This window comes from Balaenoptera ricei, chromosome X (assembly GCF_028023285.1).
Source record: "Balaenoptera ricei isolate mBalRic1 chromosome X, mBalRic1.hap2, whole genome shotgun sequence".
NCBI classification, from domain to species: Eukaryota; Metazoa; Chordata; class Mammalia; order Artiodactyla; family Balaenopteridae; genus Balaenoptera; species Balaenoptera ricei.
This window is the reverse complement of record NC_082660.1, coordinates 63441156-63462646: the sequence shown is the minus strand read 5'-3', so window position 1 is coordinate 63462646 and position 21491 is coordinate 63441156. Positions and strand designations below refer to the sequence as shown.

The 21491-nt window shown below is 52.9% G+C and overlaps 1 protein-coding gene across 2 annotated transcripts; it reads right to left on the bottom strand.

Annotated features, from left to right (window-relative positions):
* Positions 1 to 2368: 2368 nt before the first annotated feature.
* Positions 2369 to 21452, bottom strand: NLGN3 (neuroligin 3). 2 transcript variants are annotated; one of them, XM_059910004.1, is made up of 6 exons: positions 20927 to 21452; positions 16229 to 16288; positions 14496 to 14645; positions 8144 to 8329; positions 4839 to 5628; positions 2369 to 4202 (listed from the first exon to the last, which is right to left on the bottom strand). In XM_059910004.1, exons 1-6 carry the CDS (start codon positions 21381 to 21383, stop codon positions 3359 to 3361), a joined length of 2487 nt encoding a protein of 828 aa, XP_059765987.1. In that variant the 5' UTR covers positions 21384 to 21452; the 3' UTR covers positions 2369 to 3358. The 2 variants fall into 2 exon arrangements, with proteins under 2 accessions (XP_059765987.1, XP_059765988.1); XM_059910005.1 differs by lacking the exon at positions 16229 to 16288.
* Positions 21453 to 21491: the final 39 nt, after the last annotated feature.

Genomic DNA, 21491 nt, shown 5'->3' with positions numbered 1-21491 from the left:
TGTGTCCAGCTCCTCAAAGGACTAATATAGAAACTAGATAAATCTAGGGATGCAGGCTGGACCTGGTCTAGGCACTAATGATTTTTGCAGTGTGAAATCAAATCTAACTATACCCTTGGCCCTTTAAACAAGAACCTGGGCTTTTTTAGCTGGGCTCAGGGCTGGCAGTCAACAAGGGGGCCAAGAACACTCAAGGCACCCTGGGACAGCACTGACTGTCAATTAGACTGAAACCCTGCCTGCCTTAGAGGTCACTCAGACCTTTTGAAGGTGTGAAGACCAACTATAATCTCTCACTGATGGGTCCCAAATAGGATTGGAGCTGGGTTTGCTATGGCACCTTGAGTTCTTAGAGGAGAAGCAATGTCTAAATCTTCCCAACTAGAAAGCCTCCTAATTTGGAGGTACACACACACACACCCCAGAAGAGGAGGCCCAATTTGGTAATATCTGACATGGAGCAATGAAAGGATCATGACAACAAAGACTCTGAATTGATCTAAAATGGTCACGTAACGCAGCCCTCTCTGCCTTCAGGAAGGTGAGCACCATTGCTTTCCTTAGTCATTCACTCAATTTGGCAACTATTATTAAGGACGTACTACGTGCCATGATCAGCTCCTATCTACAGCAAAGTTTTGCCTTGTGTCTAACAATCTTTTCCCCTCTGTCAGTCTCAGAAGGAACGGAGAACAGATCACCAGCTCTGTCCTGATTTAGGAGTTACATTTTTGAAGATGGTATAGCACACTTGTCATATAGTAGGTGCTCTACAATGATTGAATGTTACTTCATCAGCTTCTTCCTTTCTAAATTAAAAAAAAAAAAACAAGCCCTAGTCCTTTGGCACATTGTTTTTGCTCTTCTCCAGACCCTCTGCAGCTTTTCCACATGTGCTGAAAATGTGTTGACCAAGGGCAGACCCACGACTGTTTTCAAAGGCCTAACCAATACTGGGTAGAGTGGAGAAAGTTGAGGACCATGAGAAAGGTCATATGTTACTGGACTGCATTCTAGATCTGTTTCTAACACTGTGACATTGTGCTTTTCTGAGCCCATTTACCCAATTATAAAACAAGTGGGTTGGACTACATGACTCTGAGGTTACTTCCAATTCTAAAAATTCGGACTCTGATTACTTCCCAGTGACTCCATACTAAATTTTTGTTATTATATGCTAGTATCTGAGTTAGGTTTGGAAAGAAGGAAGGAAGGGAGGGAGGGAGGGAGGAAGAGAAAGAAGAGGGTGGGAGGGAGCAGGGGGGGAAGAGAAAACCAGTTCTACACCATGGACTCAGACTCATTCAACTCGTGACCCACCCTGCCAGCCTCCCCCCCAGTTCTTTTTTTCTTTCTTAACTAACCTGGGTCAAGTCAATCACTGCCCATCTCTCTCGTCCCCACGTACCATATTAGTATATTAGTCCTCGATTTTGGTCTTTGTACTACCTTGTGTTCGTCCCCTCTGAACATCATCCTGTTGTGTTGGTTCATCTCCCTCATTTTGCCAGGGTCACTTTGAAGAATTCTATTCCTGGTTTCTGAGGTGTCAGCAACCCCGCCCGACCGTCACACTTGATGAACAGACTCCTGGTTCAGTCCTTCAAGTCACTGAGAATAATACGATACCATAAGGCTAACTCTGCGGAGCCCATTGAATCTGTCCCCCAGGGTTGACAGGGAGCCACTGATCACGATCCTGGAGAGGAATGCTCCCAGAGCCCCAATGACTCCTCCAATTCTAATTCACAGACCAGGAAACCAGTATCTCTGGGGAGGAGAGGGCCCCCTGCTCTGTCAGTCACCCAAGGCCAGGGAGTCCACATATCTGATGCTGCACTGGATTCAGACATGAAAAAGAATTTCAGCACGTTAGAGGGCAGACCTCCTCCCAGCCCCCAGTCCAGGACGAGGGCGGGGGTGGTGGCAATGGTGGCAGTGGCAGAGGCAGCGGTGGGTGGTGGCGGCGGCAGCAGAGTGGTGCAGTGAAGAAGGAAGTGTTTTTTTTGACGTTTCATTAGGAGGCCCGAGGTGCTGAGAGAAGGCTTCAGCTGCAGGAACCCAGAGCGTTGGGGGGGTAGGGGGGTGGGGACTGCAACTTGATTAAGATTGGAGAGGCCTTCGTGCAGGGGGCCGGTAGTGTGCTGCCCAGACTTGTATCAGCTTAAAGGCACAGGATGCAGAGGGAGGCGCCCTGCCGGGAGGTCTGTTGGGCAAGGCCTGTGCAAGGGAGGCAGGTTGGGAGTGCTAACTGGATTTTTTATTTTTATATCAAGACACTGTGTTTAAAATTTTTACAAAGGACAAACTCCGTGGGTTTCCGTTAGTGTTTTAAGAACTTTTCTTTAAAAAAAAAAAAAAAGCCAACAACAACAAAAAACACCACCTTTTTGAAAGAGAAATGACAGACACAAAAGAGACTCTGTAAAGAAAATGGGGGGAATTTCTGATAGCATTATCCCAAGGGCAGAGGCAGAACCCAGATTGTACCCGGGGCACCGATAATCACATGGCCTCCACAAAACCTCCTTCACCAAATCTGCAGTCCCCTGCCTGGTCTAGCTAGGCCGATGTTCCTGGCCTCTGGGGGACGCAGGTCACCCTGTGGTCTCTGCAGCCCTCCGCAGAGATACAGAGGTGGCTGGCAAGTTGCCCCCTAAGGCCCTCCAACCCCATCCAGTGAGAGCCCCTTCCTCCTTCTCCCCATGGTTTTGCTCGAAACTGTTTCTTTCGTGGGGGCCATGTTCCTTGGTCGGATTGTGTGAGCACTGGGAGTTCCAGAGCCAGAGAGACCTGGGCCTGGAGCCCTCCCTTCCGGAGCTTCTTTGCACCCACCGGTTGGAGAAGCATTTGTTCCAAAATTTTTTTTAAAAATCAACAAAAACAAGACCCAGAAAAAAGACCAAGTCTGGGGGAGAAAGAGCTACTCTGCTCTTTAAAGCTCCCAAGTCTGGAGTTGGTCGGTGGTGCAGTTCCAAGAGAGGTGGAAGGCGAGCACCAAGGGGGTGTCCAGCTGGTGCTTCAGGCTCCCCAGTAGTGTCTGTGGTCAGGCTCGGGGAGCCGGCTTCAGCTGCTGTTCCACGGGTCCTCAGTTTCCCAAGGACTCGTTTGCGTCCCCATTTGAAGGGTTTGTTCAGGTTTACTTCCTTATTTGTGTTGTTGCACATGCGGGTGCATGCCCACATCTGTCTATGTTTGTGCAGGTGGGTCTGCTGTCGGGTGTGGGTGAGTGCGTATACATATATGTGTGTGTGTGTGTGTGTGTGTGTGTGTGTGTGTGTGTGTGTGTGTGTTCGTGTGTGTGTTCGTGGATCCGGGAGGGACAGAGCCGGGATATATGCTGTGCTCTGGGCTGCAGCTATACCCGGGTGGTGGAGTGTGAGTGGGGCAGCCCGGTACTGTTGAACCCCGCGGCAAAGGTGTTATAGGGGTGCAATGTCTGCAGCCCCACCAGGGAGTTGGGGATCATAGTGATAGTGTTGGGGGTCATGAGTGGGATGTCATCAGGGGAGCGCCGCAGGGTCAGCGTGTAGTCGGGCAGTGCAGTGAGGCGCAGGGTGTCATGGGGGGGACCCGCCTCACACTCGTGGTGGGTGGGGCCCAGCTGCAGTGCTGCCAGCTCCTCCTCGGGAGCAGCTCCCAATTCAGGAGCCCCGGCTCCCCTCTGAGGGCTGGGCTGCCGCAGGGGCTCCTGACGCCGCTTGTCCTTCCGATAGTAGAGGGCGGCGAAGGCCAGGACATTAAGGAAGAGGAGGGAGGCCCCCACGGCGATGGTGACGCTTAATTCAGTGGAGTAGTCACGAGGGTTCTCCACCAGGAGCGGCCCTGCATCCTGGTCCCCGTTCCAGGACCCTTGGGCGTTCTCGTTGCTGTAGGCGGGGGAGATGGCTGGCCGCTTGGTGCTCCAGGTCTTGCCATTGGGCCTGCGGGTGATGTGGGAGCTGTGGGTGGTATCCGGGGGCGGCACTTTGGTGGTTGTGGACGTGTAGTGGAACATGTCATGCAGGTTGTATAGGTGGGGCACCAGGTGTTTCCAAAAGGCCACCTTAGTGGCACGGTAATGATCGCGGACCCTTGGCTTCAGGCCGATGTGAAGGTAGAGCTGGTCTCGGGGATTGTATTTGGACCAGGCCACTTCCTCAAAGCGGTTGGCCTTGGTGTGAATGAACTTGGTGTCCTGGGGGACCGGCTTGTTGGGATCCCTGAAATACCACATGGAAATCTGGGGTCACCACTCTACCTAGACGAGGAAAGGGCCCAGGATTCTTCCTCTCACACCCAGCCCTAAACCCCTTTCCCAGTCCAAAATGTCCCACCATTTCCATCTTTTTCAGGGTCCTTCCCTCTGTCCATACCCCTCTTTGTCCCCAGGCCTTGAACTCCTATTGCCCATGGCATCATGGAAAGCATCTCATCCTTCCCTGCGCCCATCCTGTGAGATCAACCTATAGGACGCTTCTTCTTCTCACAAGCTACAGAGCACCCATCAATCTTTTCAGCTGCCCAATTTTTCCGAGAGCCCTTTAAAAGCTCTTTCTGAGTGTACTTTATTCCCACTTCACATGGCCTCCGACCATCTAACCTTGAATCCCATAGCTCTGCCAGTAACTCTCACTCCTGCTCAGTCCTAATGCTGAGTTCTGAGCCTCAACAAAATTTTTAAGGGAAGGAAATGGCATGAGAGACTAGAAAAGGGGACGTAGGAAGAGGGATGAAGGGGTTACCAATCAAGATTTGGGGACTGTCTTAGGAAGGGAGATGATGGAAGAGGTTTGGATAGAGGAGCAGAGGGGAGGGCATGCTGGGGCCCCAAAGAAGAACCCCCAATTTCTCCTTACCCGGTCTTGGCAAAGTTGGTCCAGTAGGTCATGACGACAGCACTGAGCATAACGTCATTCTTCGAGAAGTTGCAGGGGAAAAGGTCAGTGGGGCCTACCATAGGGACACCGAAAACGTAGGGTACTTCATCCCCATGAGCTGCGTCTGACCAAGCAGGCTTCATGAGGCTCTGGCAGTGATGGTAGAAGGCGTAGAAGTAGGTAGGCGAGCCATAGCGGGCGTGCAGATCAGCTGTCACCACTGAGGGCTCCACCCACTGGTGGTCAGTGAAGAGCGCCACCAGTGTTTTACGGCGGGTCTCAGGATTGTCACGGTCTGCCCAGTCTGTGTACATGAACTTGATGGTCTCCCGCAGGGTGTCCTTACCCTCAGGATAGCCGTACAGATTGTCCACAAAGTTGGAGACTGAGTAGTCAAAGTCAGTGCCAGAGACACCATCCTCAGGGTCCACCACCCCTTCCACAAACTTGAGCCCCTCACCCTGGTTGACACCTAGCATGATGTCATAGTTGAGGAACTCGCCCTGTTCCATGAGAATCTCCGGGTCATCAGGAATGACATCACCGTCAATCACGGGGCCAAAGGCCACATGGTAGCGGGCAGGCTGGATGTCCTGCTCTACCAGCTCCTTGGCACTCTTTTGCCGAAGACAGTCCACCATGTCGACGGTGTCTAGCACGTTACAGCCTACCTTGTCTGCCAGCAGGCTGGTGTACTTCACCGGTTGGTAGTTCACAGCCCAGCTGGACAGAGCAGAACCACTTTGGATGATGGCCCTCTGGAAAAGCCCTATAGAAAATAAGCAGCACCAGGTCAGATCTGTCGTGTCTCTCACAGCCTAAGCCTCCCTTGCTCGTCCCTGAGGGACAGATCGAACACCTCATTCCTTTGTTACTGAGGCTGCCCTCTGGGTTGAATGGACTGCAAAGGACGAGTAACCCTTTCGGCTGGAATGATGGGTTAGGACCAGAGGAGGGGTTGTTGGGCTCCTTTCCTGACTGGTCCCCTGCCTGCTTCTTGCTTCCTTATTCTGGGTGATGGTTGGTAACTTGGGGGTTAAGGAAACGCCAGGAAGAATTAACCCCTTGGGTCCCAGACATCAGCTTCCTTATGCTCCCTCTCTTTATCTCTCCTTGTCTTCCCCTCTTGCTTCCTGCCCAGCTGGGCCCAGCTCTGTGCCAGCACACCACCAGGGAGCTGGCGCTTCCACCACAAAGGGGTCTTTTTCATGAGAGATGAGAAATGCAGGCAGGAGAGAGCCTCACATTCTGGGAGTTTAGGGAAAGATTCCCGAGGGCAAAGGCCCTATGGTCTGAAAGTCTCCAGGGAACGTGCCCTCCCAGGCTGTAACCTCCACAGACACTTTCCTTTTCCTGAAGCTACTGCTGCCTCAGATCCAGATTTCCCCCTAGGTGAGAGGGAACCAGTCCCCCAAACTCAAAAAGTAGATGATTCTTCCCCCCTAGAGAAAAAGGTATCATTCTCTCTCTGGCCCCAACATTTCCAAGTAAGGGAGAACCTGGCCCTCAGGTGCACAGTTCTGTTCCTCTAAGAGAAAGGGAGTTTATGGGACTTCCCTGGTGGTCCAGTGGTTAAGACTCCATGCTCCCAATGCAGGGGCCACGGGTTCGATCCCTGGTCAGGGAACTAAGATCCTGCATGCCGCATGGTGCGGCCAAAAAAAAAAGAGAGAGAGAGAGAGAGAAAGGGAGTTTGCATGGGTGAAAAAGAGAGGGAGAGAAATATAGATGAGTACTTAAGTGAGCCTTACTTTTTGAAAGATTATTCTCCATTAATCAGTTACAGAAAAACAGAGAGAATAAATCTTTTTTTTTTTTAGATTTTTAAAAAAAGTCTTTATTGAATTTGTTACAATATTGCTTCTGTTTTCTGTTTTGGTTTTTTGGCCACAAGGCACGTGGGATCTTAGCTCCTGGACCAGGGATCGAACCCACACCCCCTACACTGGAAGGCAAAGTCTTAACCTCTGGATCACCAGGGAAGTCCCAAGAGAATAAGTCTTTAAAGCAGCCAGGTCTCCAGGGACGCAGGCCCCCTATGAGACAGAGAATAGCAGCACACCAAGAAAAGGCCTTCTCCTCCCAGGGAAATAGTCCCTAATCAGAGGAGGCACCGTTCCTCTTTCCAAACAGAGGCACCCTCACAACTAGTCACTTCACCCTCCTTGGTGGAAAAAAAGGAATTCCTGTTCCCGTACTGTCACCTAGAAACATATTCTAAAGGAGGGATGTACATCCAACATTCCCTACATCCCACCTTAGTCTTCCCTCACGGAGTCCCTGGAGGGATAGAGACAGAATTTCTAGGTCAGAGAAGGTGATTTTTGTCCTTCAGAAAGACAGGCCTTCTTCAAAGAGAGACTGCAAGTCTTCCTGTTAGAATATCACTAACTCATAAGGTTGATTTCAGTAAAAAAACGTGTCCTCTCTTACAGCTTTCCTTATCTTGGAGAAGGACACTTATTTTGGGAAGATCTCTTCTTTGCGAGAAGCTCATCTTTGCCTCTCAGAGGTAGAAAGGGCTCTTATAGTCCAGAGGTGAAGAGAACACTTCCTGCTGAGCAAAAAAAAAGGCCCTATTTGGTCCCCTTGGAAGGGTCACTGGCAGGGGGACCCACAGCAAGGAGAGAGGTTTCCCTTTGGGCTAAAAATGAAAGTCTCCCTTAGAGGGGGTTGTACAGCCCGGGGGGTGGGAGAGGTCTGGTCTGGAGTCTGATAAGAGCTCGCCATCCCTCAGACAAAGCCCACCCGCAGGTTTGTAATCCTCACTTCGGTCCCATCTCCCCCCCACCCCCACCCACCCCCCCCCCCCGCCGTCAAGGGCAGTTCCCGTCTTGCACAGACTTGTTCTTCAGCGAGAAAGGCAGAGAATGTTTCTTACACCTAAAAACTAATTTCCACTCTAGAGCTCTACCCGAAGTCATGTGTCCTTCCCACACGGAAAGATTTCCCCCCCGCCCAAAAAGAGCCGTTGTCCTTCAGAGAGACATTCTACTCCCACGCTCCTCAATAAGACTCCCACATCAGGAGAACATTCCTTTCTCAAGATGTAAATGGGATTCTCTCCTTCCCTCTCTCACAGTGGGAGAATTACATCTTCCCCTTGAGAAACATTTCCCTTCCACTTCTCCCCAAAGGGACACCGAGCTGGCAGGTGAGGGCTGCTGACTCCCCTGGATGCTCCTGGGACATGGAATTGGGCACCCTGGAGCCTGGAGGGACTGGGACTCAGGGTCGGCGGCCAGCACTTGTCTAGTTCCTGTTTCGTTCCAAGAGCTACTCACCCTCAGAGTGATGCGACAGCGTGAGGAGGCTGACACAGGACGCGCCAATGCCCGAGCCAAAGACGGTGATACGGCGGGGATCGCCACCGAAGAAGGCGATATTCTCGCTCACCCAGCGGAGGGCCTGGATTTGGTCAAGGAGCCCATAGTTGCCCTTGGCAGCCTGATCGCCAGTGCTCAGGAAACCTGGATTCAACAAAGGGCACGAGGACAGTGAAGGTGGAGGGATGGAGGATTTGGATGACGGTGACAGTTGGGGGCATGAGGACGGAGGATGAGCATGCAGCGCAGCTCTTTCCACCCAGCTAGCATTAACCATTGCTCCGTTCTGCAAGGACCAGCGCCATCACTATAGGAAGGATCAGCTTCCTACCTCCCACCCATTCTCCAGTTTGGAAGGCGAGGTCTCCAAACCATTCAAAAGGGATGCATCCAGCTGGGAGACTTAAACTGCAGGAAATGCAAATGACCAGGACCCAGCATCCTCTGCCCTGATGTACCAGCCGGGACATTACCCTAGCACCTGGCAAGATAGAGTGGAAAGAGCAGGGACCCTGGAGTCAGTTTGGTTTGAGTCCTGGCTCTACCACTTACTGGCCATGTAGTTTTAGGCAAGTTATTGAGAATCTCTGGGCTCTAGTTTCCTCTTCTGTAAAATGGGGATAAAATACTTCAAAGGGCTGTAACAAGGATAAAATGAACATAAGCATCTCGAATATGCTCAGCACGTTACACATCTATGGTTACTTCTCTTTCCCCATCCTTCTCTCTCTGGAGGAAGTGAAGATCCCAAGAGGCTACAATTCCTAAGCCCTCCTTGCCCCTCCTGTCCAAGGTCGTCCACTTCCACTTCCTTCCAGGGTCTCGGATGCCCCCTTCTCTTCATTCTCATGGCAGGTCCTCACTTCCCCCTCCTCCAAGACCTAATGAATCGAAAACTCTGGGGATGGGGCCCAGCAATCCGTGTGTTTAACAAGCTCTCCAGGTAATTCTGATGCCTGCTAAAGTTGGAAAACCACTGGGTTAGACCATCTTTTTCGTCTAGTGCAGAAATGGGGAAGTCAGTGCAGTGCGGTTACCACAGAAACAGGTCTTCCTGCCCACCCACTGGGATTTGCTGCTGAGGAGACATGTCACCATGGAGACTACCTTCCCACCCACCTGCTGGGATTTGCTGCTGTGGAGACTTGTTGCCATGGCAACTACCTTCCCGCCCACCTGCTGGCTATCCCACAGAGATGTCCTATATTCCCCCCCACCCTGCTTCCATTTTAGTCTGATCTTGCTGCTTCATTTTTTCTCTCTTCCCTGATCCTTAGGCTCCTTGGAAGGCTCTATCTTCTCCTGCCCTAGGCTTTTAGAAAGGTTCTTTCCAAGTGGGTAGCTGTGGTGCTCCTACACATTGGAAACCTATACCTGGGTGAGTATTTTTTGACCCCACAGTTAAAAGCTCATTTGTAGCCCCTGGGATCAACTTTGTGGGAGGCCATGTTTGAGGAGGCTCCCTCAGCTCACGGAGAGTTCTCTGACGGTCCTGGTAGTCCACGGGCAGAAGCTGAACTTAAACAGACTCAAGCAGGCACAAGACCCCATCACTGTCTTTCTTGAGTCCTTTTGTTTCTAGTTTCTGTAAAAGAGCTCATTTCACCCTCTTCAAGTGTGTTATTAATTTACCTTTGGAGCAATTAAGTGTGTAAAGTACTTAGTTATTCCTCCCAGGACTTAGTCACAAGCCCTCTTTAGTCCCAGGTTCCCGATGAAGAAATGAGAAGGAATTAGAGAAAGCCTGAATGAGGATGAACGGAGGAGCTCTTGTTCCTCTAGACAAGAGAACCAGCTTCTCCTTTGCCTGGCTCATTCACAAGCTGAAGTTGCTCCTGCAAGTCTTAAAAAAGTATGCTGACCGAGATCCATCCCGGCTGTCCAAGCCTTGCGACCCTCCAGCAAAAATCACTATATGTTTCTCTTAGCCTGCCTGTCCTCTCTCCCTCCTCTCTCCTTCCCCTGTTTTCTCTCTTCCTTTTCTCTTATTTACGCAATAGCAGACTTGGCTTCAGTCTTTGCCAAGGTATCGTTCAGTGAAATGTGTCAAATACGTCTGTCCTAACCAGCAGGAAGAGCCTGCATTTGGATGCAGTAGATTTCTCCAACATGTACCAATTTCCTGGGTTAGAAGCAAAGGTCTGAAAGGGCTGGGTGGAGGATTTGACCATCACTCTCTGCTCCCTCAGATCCCACAAACCTCAGGATAAGAGGCACTAAAGCCTGTGGATGACGTCATGCCAACCATCCTACTACAAGCGTCCTGCTTGAAGTGCTCTATCCAACAGGCTCAGGCAGATGATACAGCAAACGTCGCCGACCACAAGCACACAAAAACCTGTCAGTCTGGGAGAGCGGTCACTCGCTACTAGCTCCCCAGTAGCTCAGTCACCCACAGAAACCATGTGAGAATGAGGGCTGAAACACCAAACTCCACAAACTGTTAGAGCAAATCTGAGCCAGTCTCCCTGGGCCCAAGTTTATACTGCAGTGCATGGTAAGCTGCTTGTCAACAGAAGACGGGGGAATCTGGCACATTGTATCAAAACCAGGTATCTGTGTCACCCAGGGCTTGACATTTACCAGGTTTTCAGATTGCCTGAAGGGTACCTGAACAAGAATGTAGGATTAAATTCTGAAACCCAGAATAAAACTCGGCAAGCCCCTACTTCCTCAGCCCCAGGGATATCCACATCCTGTACCCTGCTGGGGTCCCTTTCTTTTGTTGGTCTCAAGCCCAGTGGGGGCTTCTCCAATTATAGCTACCCCTCTGCCTTGGATGGGATCCATGGAATAGCCTGTGACATTCTCCAAATACATGAATCACCAAGATGTCTAAAGAAGCACCTTGGAGGAAACCGTCTGTTTGGGCTCAGGGCTCAGAGAAGCTGATGGGGGGGAGGGTGAATGAATGCATATAATTGAGGTCCAAAACTGGCCACCTGTTCTGGGATGTTTTGGGAAACAAAACAACAAAGCCTCAGCTCTACAGCAAAATCCCCAAGATTCAGGGACAAACCCGTGTTCTAAATCTGGCGCCAAGAGACAAAAACATCTTGAATGTACCCAGAAGCCAATCAGTGGCTTATTGATTACATTTGTGTTCCAGAGCGGGCACTAAAGGGTACACAGGAAGTGGTGGGGAACTTCTGGCCAAATCTCAGTTTATGGCTCCTTCTGAGGTTTGGGTAATATTAGTTTGATCATTAACTATTTAAGCCCAAAGAATAAAAATCCTACCCCGAGATGTGCTGTTCTGGTTATCCAAACGAGAGGAGGTTATAAGGTGGTGGTGGTGGGGTCTTTTAACCTGAATTTCGTGGATGAGTTTCAGTGGGATCCATGAAATAATTTCTGTAAGTGTGTGTGTGTGTGTGTGTGTGCACGTGCACGCACATGCATTCTTTTGGGGAAGAGTCCATAGCTTTCATCAGAATTTCAAAGGGGTCCAAGACTCCCCAAAAGGTTAAGAACTTCTGATATACAAGCTTAAGGATTAGAGCAATTGAAGGGTTGTGAAGTAATCAGCAAACCAGGATATCATAGGGAGGGCTCGCCAGCAATAATAGCCTTCTGTGCAGCCCACAGCTCCCAACTGACACTTCAAATCCTGAGTCCTCTGTCTCCTTTCTGCCTCCTTTCTGTGTGTCACTCTTATCCTCTTTTCTCTTTCCCGTCCTTTCCTTCTCTTCCTTATTTTCTCCTCTCTTTTCCCCCGATGCTCCACTCTCTCTTTTCTTTCATTCCTACCTGGTCCGATCATTTGGAACTGAAGCATATTCTTAGTATTCTCCGTGCTTTCCATTGATCTTTAGAGACTGGAGCTTTGTGTTGATGATTTTTAAAAGCAACTGAGTTGAATATTTTCTGTCACTCTCATTTAGAAAATAAAGTAACACAGTTAGTTCTGGCCTTCAACTACCACGCACGTGTGCCTGTGTATCTGTGTGTGATTACGTTTGTAAACACATTACTCTTCAGGAACTATGCAGCCCAAGTATGTGGGTTTGCAGGCACCTTCATGGTACCATTTTTACTGTCAGAGACTCAGATCCCCTTTCTCAACAGGACAGAACAGCTTACAGGACAGAGCCTTGCCATGATGTCTGTGGCAACTCAGAGAGACAGAGGAGCAGTGGCAGAACCATGAAACCCAAGGCCCACTAGACTGTGGAGAGGCCAGGGAGACGCCCTGCATACGTCACACCCAGCATCAAGATGCCGCTGAAGGGAACGCAGGCTCCACGTTTTTCAGGGAATATCATTTCTCTCGTCTGAACTCCCAAAAGGTGTCTTGCTATCCCACATAGTATTAAGGGGAAGTCAAGAGAAGATTGCCTTTCCGTGTAGGTAGATGCACCCAGAAGTGAAACGCGGCTCTGGGGCCTCTGGGATGCCAACTGGCAAAGCCACATACTCAAAAGCAAATTAAAATAGGGTCCTGTCAGCCAACAAGCCCTGGAGTAAGCCGTGCCTAACTGCTCGTTCAGCACCCAGGCCTGCAGACCTGAGAAACAGCCCAGACACCCACTGGGACTCAGGACACCAGCCCTCCGGGCAGGAAGTTGACTTCTTTGTGCCACTCCAGGGCTATGGGGCCGCGTGTGCCCTCGGAGGCCTGGGTGAGCATCCGAAAGGGAGCGAGGCCCTGTGTGCTTGGTCGCCCTCTCTGAGGCACTTGTTTACCTCAAGACCTTGGCCACAGTTAAGCATTAACAGTTACCAAGTGAAGGCACAGGGTAGGGGGGCAGCCTAAATCACCAAAATAAGCGTGTGGGTGACAGAGTAGGAGTGGGGAAGGGGATATGGGTGTGTATCAGGAGGTATTTGGGAAGTAAGTGTGTGTGTGTGGGAGGGAGATGGTGTAATGGATGGGAGTGTATGGGGATGTATGTGTGGAGAGAGTAGAAGAAATGTGCAGTGTATGTATATGGGATATGTAAGTGTGGGGTGTGCATGAGTGTGTATGCGTGTACGGATATGGATGGCCAGGTGTGGGGATATGGATGCACGTATATTCGTGGGGTAGGAATATGTACATATGTATGTATTGGACATATATATGCCAGATGTGTATAGGAAGAGTGTGTATGTGTGTGTGTGTGTGTGTGTGTATGTGTATATGGGTATGTGTATCGGGGTCTGTGGGTGTGTATATAAGGGGAGATGTGTAAGCGTAGTGCATGGGATGTGTATGTAGATGTGGAAGCAGGGAGATGAGGGGTACGTGCGTAGTATCTGTGTACTGTGGGCTGGGGAGGTGTGGACGTGCAGGTATGGCTCCCGCATGTGTAGGGAGGGGAATGCTGGTTCGTGTTTGTGTAGGGAAGGTGAGGGACATACGTGTGTGTGTGGCTGTTGGAGGAGAGGTGGAAGTGGGGTGTTTAGGGGGACGTGGATCTGTCCATGTATGTGTGGAAGGAATATTTGTGTACATTTAAGGTACATATATGTGGGGTTTGTGCACGGATGTGGACGTGCAGGGTGTGGGTCTTTGTGTAGAGTGTATTATGGGGGTAGAGGAAAGCGTGAGCGTGGGGGCACATGTGGTGTATATGGGCACAGATGTGGATACAGCGATGTGGAGGGAGAGATACATGGGAACGTGTGTGTGTGTGTGTGTGTACGCATGCATGGAAGGTGAGAGAAATCTGTGTAGATGTGCGGTATGGACGTGGAGTGTAGAGAGGCATCTGGGTATGTGGATATGTGCATCGGGGAGACTATACGTGTGCAGTGTATGGAGTGGTGAGGGAATGTGCATATATGTGAGGGGGTCTGTAGATGTAGATGTAGGGGTCTGTATGTGTATGAGTGTGTATGTGTGCTTGGGGGAATGAGAGAGAAATAGATGCATGCGGGTGCATGTGGGCAGCGTGGACGGTGGACGTGTGAGGGTATGTGGGTGTGTGGATATGTGATTGGCTAGAAGGAATATCTGTGCATGTGTGGGGTGTTTAGGGATGTGGGGTGGGTGGGTAGGGATGAGGATAGGACACCAGAAAATGAATCGACTCTACAAAACTCAGCCAGGCAAAAGTCTGGAACCGGAGACCTGGCTGGAGACCTAAGAGAAGGTGTGAAGTTTGAATTGAATTTCCAGTGGCATCTCAACATTCCAGGAACGGGCTTAGGGACACCGTGGGGAAGCCCCGGGCAGTTGGGTAGGGGCTATGGGATAACAACATTGTGGCCATGGTCGTTAGCACCAGCTAGAGAACCAAGGCGGCCTGTTCTCAGCTCCTCAGCCTTCTTTCCTCCCTCCTTGAGAACCCAGGCTTCCTTCTAGGCACCCAGCAGGGAACCATACCTAGCACTCCAACCCGATAGTTGAGGGTGATGACGATGACGTTGCCATAACTGGCCAGGACGCTGCCGTCAATCATGTTGCCTGTCCCTTCCATGTAAGAGCCTCCATGGATGTAGACCATGACAGGCTTAGCGCCACTGTCCCGGATGTCTGCAAGGAGAAGGGGTGAGACACAGGCTGGGTAGGCTGCCCTTCCTCCCCCACCCCCGCCAGCCCTGGGTGGGGGGGTGTGGGCAGCAAAGCTATCCCAGGTGCCAGGACACCACCGCCATCTCTGAGGGCAGGACTCATGGGGCTGTTCGGCCCAGAGCTTGAGCATCAGCCAGAGAAAGTTGGACGTCGGTGATGTTTTTAAAGACTCTGGTTTCAAGTGCCTCCCAGCAGAAGGCAGCCAGGCGTTCCTGATACAGCTAGGTCTACAGCAGCCGTGGCTGGGCCCTGGGGGACAGGGGGAGGGGGGAAGAGAAAGGGCAGGTCCCTTAGCCGGATCAGTGAGTCCCTGCCCCGGGCACCCAGGAGTCCTGGGACCTGACATGGCTTTAGAGAGCAGGGGCTGGGGAGCCCTGAAACCCCCAGGACTAGACCAGTTACATGGAAATACGGCCATTGGCAGCAGCTGGCCCCCCAGTGCAGACAGAGACAAGAGGGGCGGGAATAGGGGGTGGCACAGGAAGAGAACAAGGGAGAATGTGGGGACAGGGGAGTGAATGGCAGAGATGGGGGTGTGTGTGTCGGGCGGGGAGAACCTTACTGACATGGTTTCTCAGCCATGTGCTGGTTTACCCCATTCTCCCCGGGCATCAGGCAGACTTAACTGGAAACACTGGGGATGGGGAAGAGGTGGGGGCAGAACTAAGAATGAGAGAGCCTGCCCTCAGGCAGCTTTAAGATGAAGATGGAGCCTCCGCAGAGGCCACTCAACGAGAGACCTTTAAGCGGCTGCTCCCAAGCCCCGAGCAGTGCGGCGACAGGGCTGGGCGGCCACGAGAAGGCTCCCGGCCTGATCACCTCGACCTGAAGCCTCTCGGCCTGTGAGCTGGACCACACTCTGCCGCACCGGCACAGCCCTACCAGCCACCAGTGGGCCCCCCTGAGCTGTGTGGCCCCCAGGCCAGGGCTGGGGCATGGAGGCAGAAGGGAATGCTCTCTGCTGCCGAGCAAACACAACCTGTTTTCCTGAGGAGGAAGGAAGACTGGTTCAACCGTCACCCAAGGATCTTATGCCATCCACTGACTGGGCTGTGGCGTCCTGGCCTCAGCCCGGTGCTTTGGTCCAGTCCTTGTGGCCCTGTCCTGAACCTAATGCAGCCCCTGGCCCTGAGGCCATCTCTCTCTTTCTGGGCGAAGGCCAAGGAGATTCTAGGTGCCTCTCCTCGCCCCCGCCCCCCTCAGTCCTGCTTTCTCTCCACTCTCCCTGCTGCTCAGTAGGGGCAGGTGCCCGTGAACCACAGAAGATGGGGGAGGAAGCTGTCTCTGGGCAGTGGGGACCGGGGCGAGGAAGATGCCCTCCCCATGGCTCTGCTCGTGGTCCCCTGCTCCCGCCAGCCGTGTCCATCACCCTGGAACTCCCAGTGGCCGACCAGGCCAAAGATGGATGAACAGCCCCACGGCCTTGTACAGGAACAGAAACACACCAACGGACGGACAGACAGACAGACGGGGCTTCTCCCCATCGAGAGGGGGAGGGGCTCTGTGCCATGCACCAGCCGCCGCGCCCTGCAGCCCCCAAATACCTTCATCTTCATCCCCGTCATTATCCGCTAAGTCCTCGCCCTGTTTCTTAGCGCCGGATCCTGGGGACCAGACACGGGGAGACACAACAGCACAGAACAGAGAACAAAACAGAGAGAGAATTCAAAAACAGCATGACTGCAGTGTGGCCCAGCAAGCCAGCTCTGGGCCTGGGCCCAGGACAGGCAGGAGGGATGGCAAGAACTGAGGGAATGGGTGGGCTGAGGCCCAGACCTTCATCAGGATGATAGTGTTGCAGGCCCCTGCTGTGCTGGCCTCCCTGCGCCTCCCTGTCCCCAGCAGCCTGTCTCAACCAACCACCTTCCCAGTTAGGAAGGAGGTAGCAGCAGGTGGGCCAGGGCACAGAGCCAGAGACCCACTCAGGGGAAGGACTTCTCCCGGGTGGAAGGGGCCGCACGTGTGTACACAGGCAGGCTGAGCTGGAGAGCAGGGGCAGGCACCAAAGGTGAGAGGCGGCATCGCCAGCACGTGTAGATACGGATATGAGCTGTTATAGGGCAGAGCCGGGGACCCCAGCCTTGAGCTATTCGGGCCCAGTGGGCAGGCTCAAGCTGGGCCTCAGCTGACCCTGATTCCCACAGGAGAAAATGGGAGATGAAGCTTTCCCTCCGGTCTTCCTCACTGGGGCCTGCTCTGGGTAATGGCAAATGGGGTTCCTGCCCACAGGAACCAGGCCTGAGAGCAGCAAGCATTGCTCTGAGATCGAAAGAGAGCCAGAGAGGGAGGGAGGGAGAGAAGGAAGGGGAAAAGGAGAAAGGGACATGAGAGAGAGAGAAAGAGAGAGAGGGAGAGAGAGAGAAAAAAACAGAGATAGGAATAATGGTAGCAGCTCCTACCATGTACCGAATGGTTACCATGTGCCAGACACTCTACTTCTGCCATACTGTTTGATCCTTACACCCCAATGAGGGAGGGACTATCTTTATTCCTGTTTCACTGATGGGGAAACTGAGGTTCAGAGAGGCAAAGTGACTTGCTTAAGATTGCACAGCTAGGAAGTGCTAGAGATGAGATCCAAACCCAGGTCTGCTTGATTCCAAAGCCCATGGTCTTTCCACTGCACAATGCCACCTTTCTGGGACGGGGGAAAGGGAAGGGAAAAAATAAGTCAGGAAAGAGGTGGAGCATGGGGGAGGCGGTGGTGGAGGGGAGGGGAGGGAAGGAAAGAAAAGAAGAGACTAGAGGAGAGAAGAGAGACGTTTAGGACCTGGGTGAGCGGGCCCCAATTCTCCTTCTCATTCTAAGGAGATGAGAAGTTCATCTAGCTTTGAGAAAGAGGACCCACCGCCTGGGTGCTAGTCAGTGTGTGGAAACAGAGGTCATTCTGCTGGCACCCCAGGGCTTATCCTGTTGTCTAAGACATCAGATACTCTCGGCCTGGAGGCAGCAAATAGCCCTCTTTCTCAGCTGGTCTGGGTTCCCGTACAGCTATTAATCAAAACAGGAGCCGCCCTCCAATTACAAAATGGCTTTTCAACCAGGGCAAGAGCCCAGCCTGAGGGGCAGAAACTGCCTCCGGCTTCCCGAACCTCCCGGGGCACCTACCATCTTAACACCTAACAACGACGGTACTGCCCTCAGAAACCCTGTGGGACCTGGGGTGTCATCACCCACACAGCAGACAGACCCCCAAACGGCAAGGAATCACCCATCCCTAAACATGAATTCCCTCCAACTTGATGGGGGTGGAGGTTGGGGGACAGGGCATATCTTCCCCAGGAAATCCTTCGCTTCCCCTGGACCCCGACTTAGAACATGCGTCCCGTTTGCCTCCCTCTGGGAAGGTCCCTGGGTTGCTGCATTGTCCCAGCCTCCTCCGTACAGATGCCTTTGCTCCCTCAGCTTAGCACTCGCTGAGCAACTCCTTGCTGCCACTCCTGTCCCCCACCCCCGGGCCAGCACGACCACCATCCCCCAGCCCAACACTGTGCTGCTGCAGGAGCCCAACGGGGCCAGCCCTGCCTGCCCTGCACACATCACAACCCTAACCACCCCTGGGGACGGGTCTCCCCCCAGGGGCAGACTTTTTAAGTCTGTTCCAAACGGCCAACAGGCCCTGGATAGGGAACTCATTTGAGCAGCTAAATGACCAGATGCCCTCTCCCACGCTGTCTGGAACCCGCTTCCCAGCTCGGCCTGTGGGGCTTAGCTAAACCAGCTGAGTTTCAATGCTAGGCTAGGAGTTTCCTCAGAGTAGCGATCAGGTCTTTAGTTATTTCTAAATCTTTCCTCCACCTCGTATCCCTCCACATCCCAACAGCACCTAGCACGTGGCCTTGCCCATAGTCAACAATCACGATTGGTAAGTGTTTGTTTGAACTTGACTGGAGCGTCCAGTTGGCTCTCTAGCCAAACTCTCAGGACTGGACTGGACTGGACTGCCCTAGGCTCTTACTGGTGCCCTGGGGGATCATTGCTCCTAGGAAATGGTTAGTGTCATCGCCTCCCCCTCCGCCACCCTGCACCCGAGTAAGCAAGTAACTAGTAGGAGCAGGTTTAAGAGACCCTCTTCCTGAAATCTTTTATACGTTAATGGAACGTTAAGACCAGAATAGTCCCCTACCACCTTCAGATGCAGAAACAGAGGTTCTCAAAGGAAAAGACTTGTCTAGGGTTTCACTGTGAGTTAGCAGCAGAGCTGGGACTCGGTCAGGCTTGTGGCTCCCAGACCCATACTCTTTCTGTGGCACCGCAATGCGTCTTCATTCGTGCAAAAACATGTTTACTGATTGCCTTCTGAGTGTGAGGTCCTGGGCTGGGTGTGGGGAGGTGGTGTAACGCTTATCCCCAGGGCAGCAGACCTCACTCAAAGCTTCAGTGAGCATCAAAAGCGCAACAGGCAGATCGCCGGGCTCTGCCCACAGAGATTCTTACTTAGTAGAGGGCACTCAGCCCCAGGAATCCTGATGACCCCACTTGGGGGAACCCCGCCCTATGATTTCAAAGGAAAACAAACTCCAAGCTTGCCAAAGGGTTGTAGGGACCAGGCTGTGCTTTTCCACTTGTTCCTTAGTCTTACTGTTTCCAATTCGGTTCAACCCATCCACATTTCACCATTTGTTTCAGAGTAGGGGAGGTGGGAATGACCAGATGGGAGTTGCCTCACATGCTACAGTGGAAAGAACACGGCCCTGAGGGTCAAGAGACCCAGGTTTTGGTCCAGGCCCTGCCACAGACCAGCGACGGGGCCTTGAGCAGCAGCAAGTCACTCCCCTGGGCCTGTTTCCTCATCTGGAAAATTGGGATACCAATTCCTGCCTCATAAGCTTCCACAGAAGTGGGGGGGATTTTCTGAGGTAAGTATGCAAGTGCTTTGCAGAGAACATAAAGTGGTATTTGAACAGGAAGAATTATTACATGGGTGGAGGGCGACAAATTCCTCCCGGAAAGAGGGTCAATTTGCAATTCGGGATCTCGTGCCTCCTTCAGAGTGCTCACTTCCTGGAGACCCGCAAGGTCTGCCACCAGGCTAGCCCGGGTCACTCAGCTAGGCCCTGGCCAGAGGTGGTGGGCGGGGTGGCAGGGTTGCTACACCTGGCTGCAGTTTGGTCTAAGCTCCACCGCTGGAGAGTTGACTCCCGACTTTCAACCCGGGAAAGGGCACGGAAGGATGAGCTGGTGGCTCTCTCACCAGGAGAAGGTCAGAGCCTCTGGCTCCATCTCGGCGGCTTAGAGTTTCTCCTGAGGTGTCCCACAGGGAACCACTGGCTCTGTCTTTGGCACACGCTTTAGGGTGGACTTTGGGGCTGGGAAGGTTGGAAGAAATGGGGTTGCTGCTTCTGCTCTGAACCTGCCTTAGGCCACCAGAGCCTTCCTGAAGAGCAGCCGGGGCCCTCGGACGAGATGGAGCTTATGCCTGCTCACCGACCGCCCCCTGAGCCTGGGCTACTTGAAGGAAGGCTGGGTCCTCGGGGGCAAGGGCAGGTGGGCAGACAGCCCTCCCTCTCTCTCTCTCTCCCTCCCCGCCGGCTCGCTACCTACCTCCTTTCCTACAAATTTTCTTGTTGGGCTTTCGGGCGCATTCCTTGGAAATCCGCTTTACTGTAAAATGAATAAAAAACTAAAAAATAACAGGAGGCCTCTGCCCAGGGGCATGCACCCGCACCCCCCCCCCAGGCCCCAAGAGCTGCTCTGCAGGCGGCACGTGGCAGAGAGCCTGTCCCACCATCTCCTTGCTTCTGTCACTTACCTTAGTGTGACCCCCGCGGGAGGAGGCATCAGCTAGTGAAAGAGGAGGCACCTAAGCACTGCCCACCAGGCTTGCCCCCTGCCCCCCACACACACCCAGCTCCCTTGGCCACACACACCTACCACCTCTCAGAGCAGGTGGAATGGCGACAGGGGGGCCCGGTGGCGCCAGCATCCTCCCGCGGGCAGCTGCCAGCAGTGACCCATACTCCCCCAGGGAACCCCCATCCAGCACCTGGCCCTAGACCTGTCAGAGCTCTCAGGCCTGGCCAGGCCCCTCCTGGTAACAGTGTCACTCACACATGGGAGCTCAGACAATGCTGGGAGAGGAAAGAACAGGGAGGAGGAAGGGGGAGGCCAAGCAGAGTGATGGTTAGAAGCATTTTCACAGACAGACAGATGCATGCTGCACGGCACACCACCACATGCCAGCCACAAACACAGCGGGGCAGGTGGGAGGCAAGGAGGGCACAGTGCCTGGCCGCACTCACCATCCTCCGTGGGCACATAGACGTTCAGGTAGAGGCAGTCTTCGTTGGGCTCCTGAATGTAAGTAGCGACGATATCCAGGTTGGCCGTGAACCAGACAGGAAGCATGACTTCGGGCACAGCTGTGTGGATGTTCTGAGGGCACACTGGGGGAAAGTGTGTGGCGTTCCGGATGCCCGACCAGGATGGGGGTGGTTCAGGGGGCAGGAAACGTTTCTCGCCGATGGGGGGGGCTGCGTAGGGCACCCCAAGGTATTGGTCCACAGGCCCAAGGATCTCACTGGGCAATGGTACCCGGGCACCCCTTAGCTTCCCAAAGTGAGTATTGACTGTGGGTGCTGGGGCCTGGGTACTGGCCCTCAGCACCAAGCTCAGGAACCACAGGGTGAGGCACAGGCTCCGGCCAACTGTGGGCTTGGGGCTCAGGGACAGCGAGGGCAGGCCAAGCCGCAGCCACATGTTCCGGGCCGGGGGACTGGCAGGAAAGGCAGACTCCGGGGTCACAGCATCAGCCCAATAGGCAGCCCCTTCATGGCCACACTGACTTGGACCTCAAAACTGAGCTCT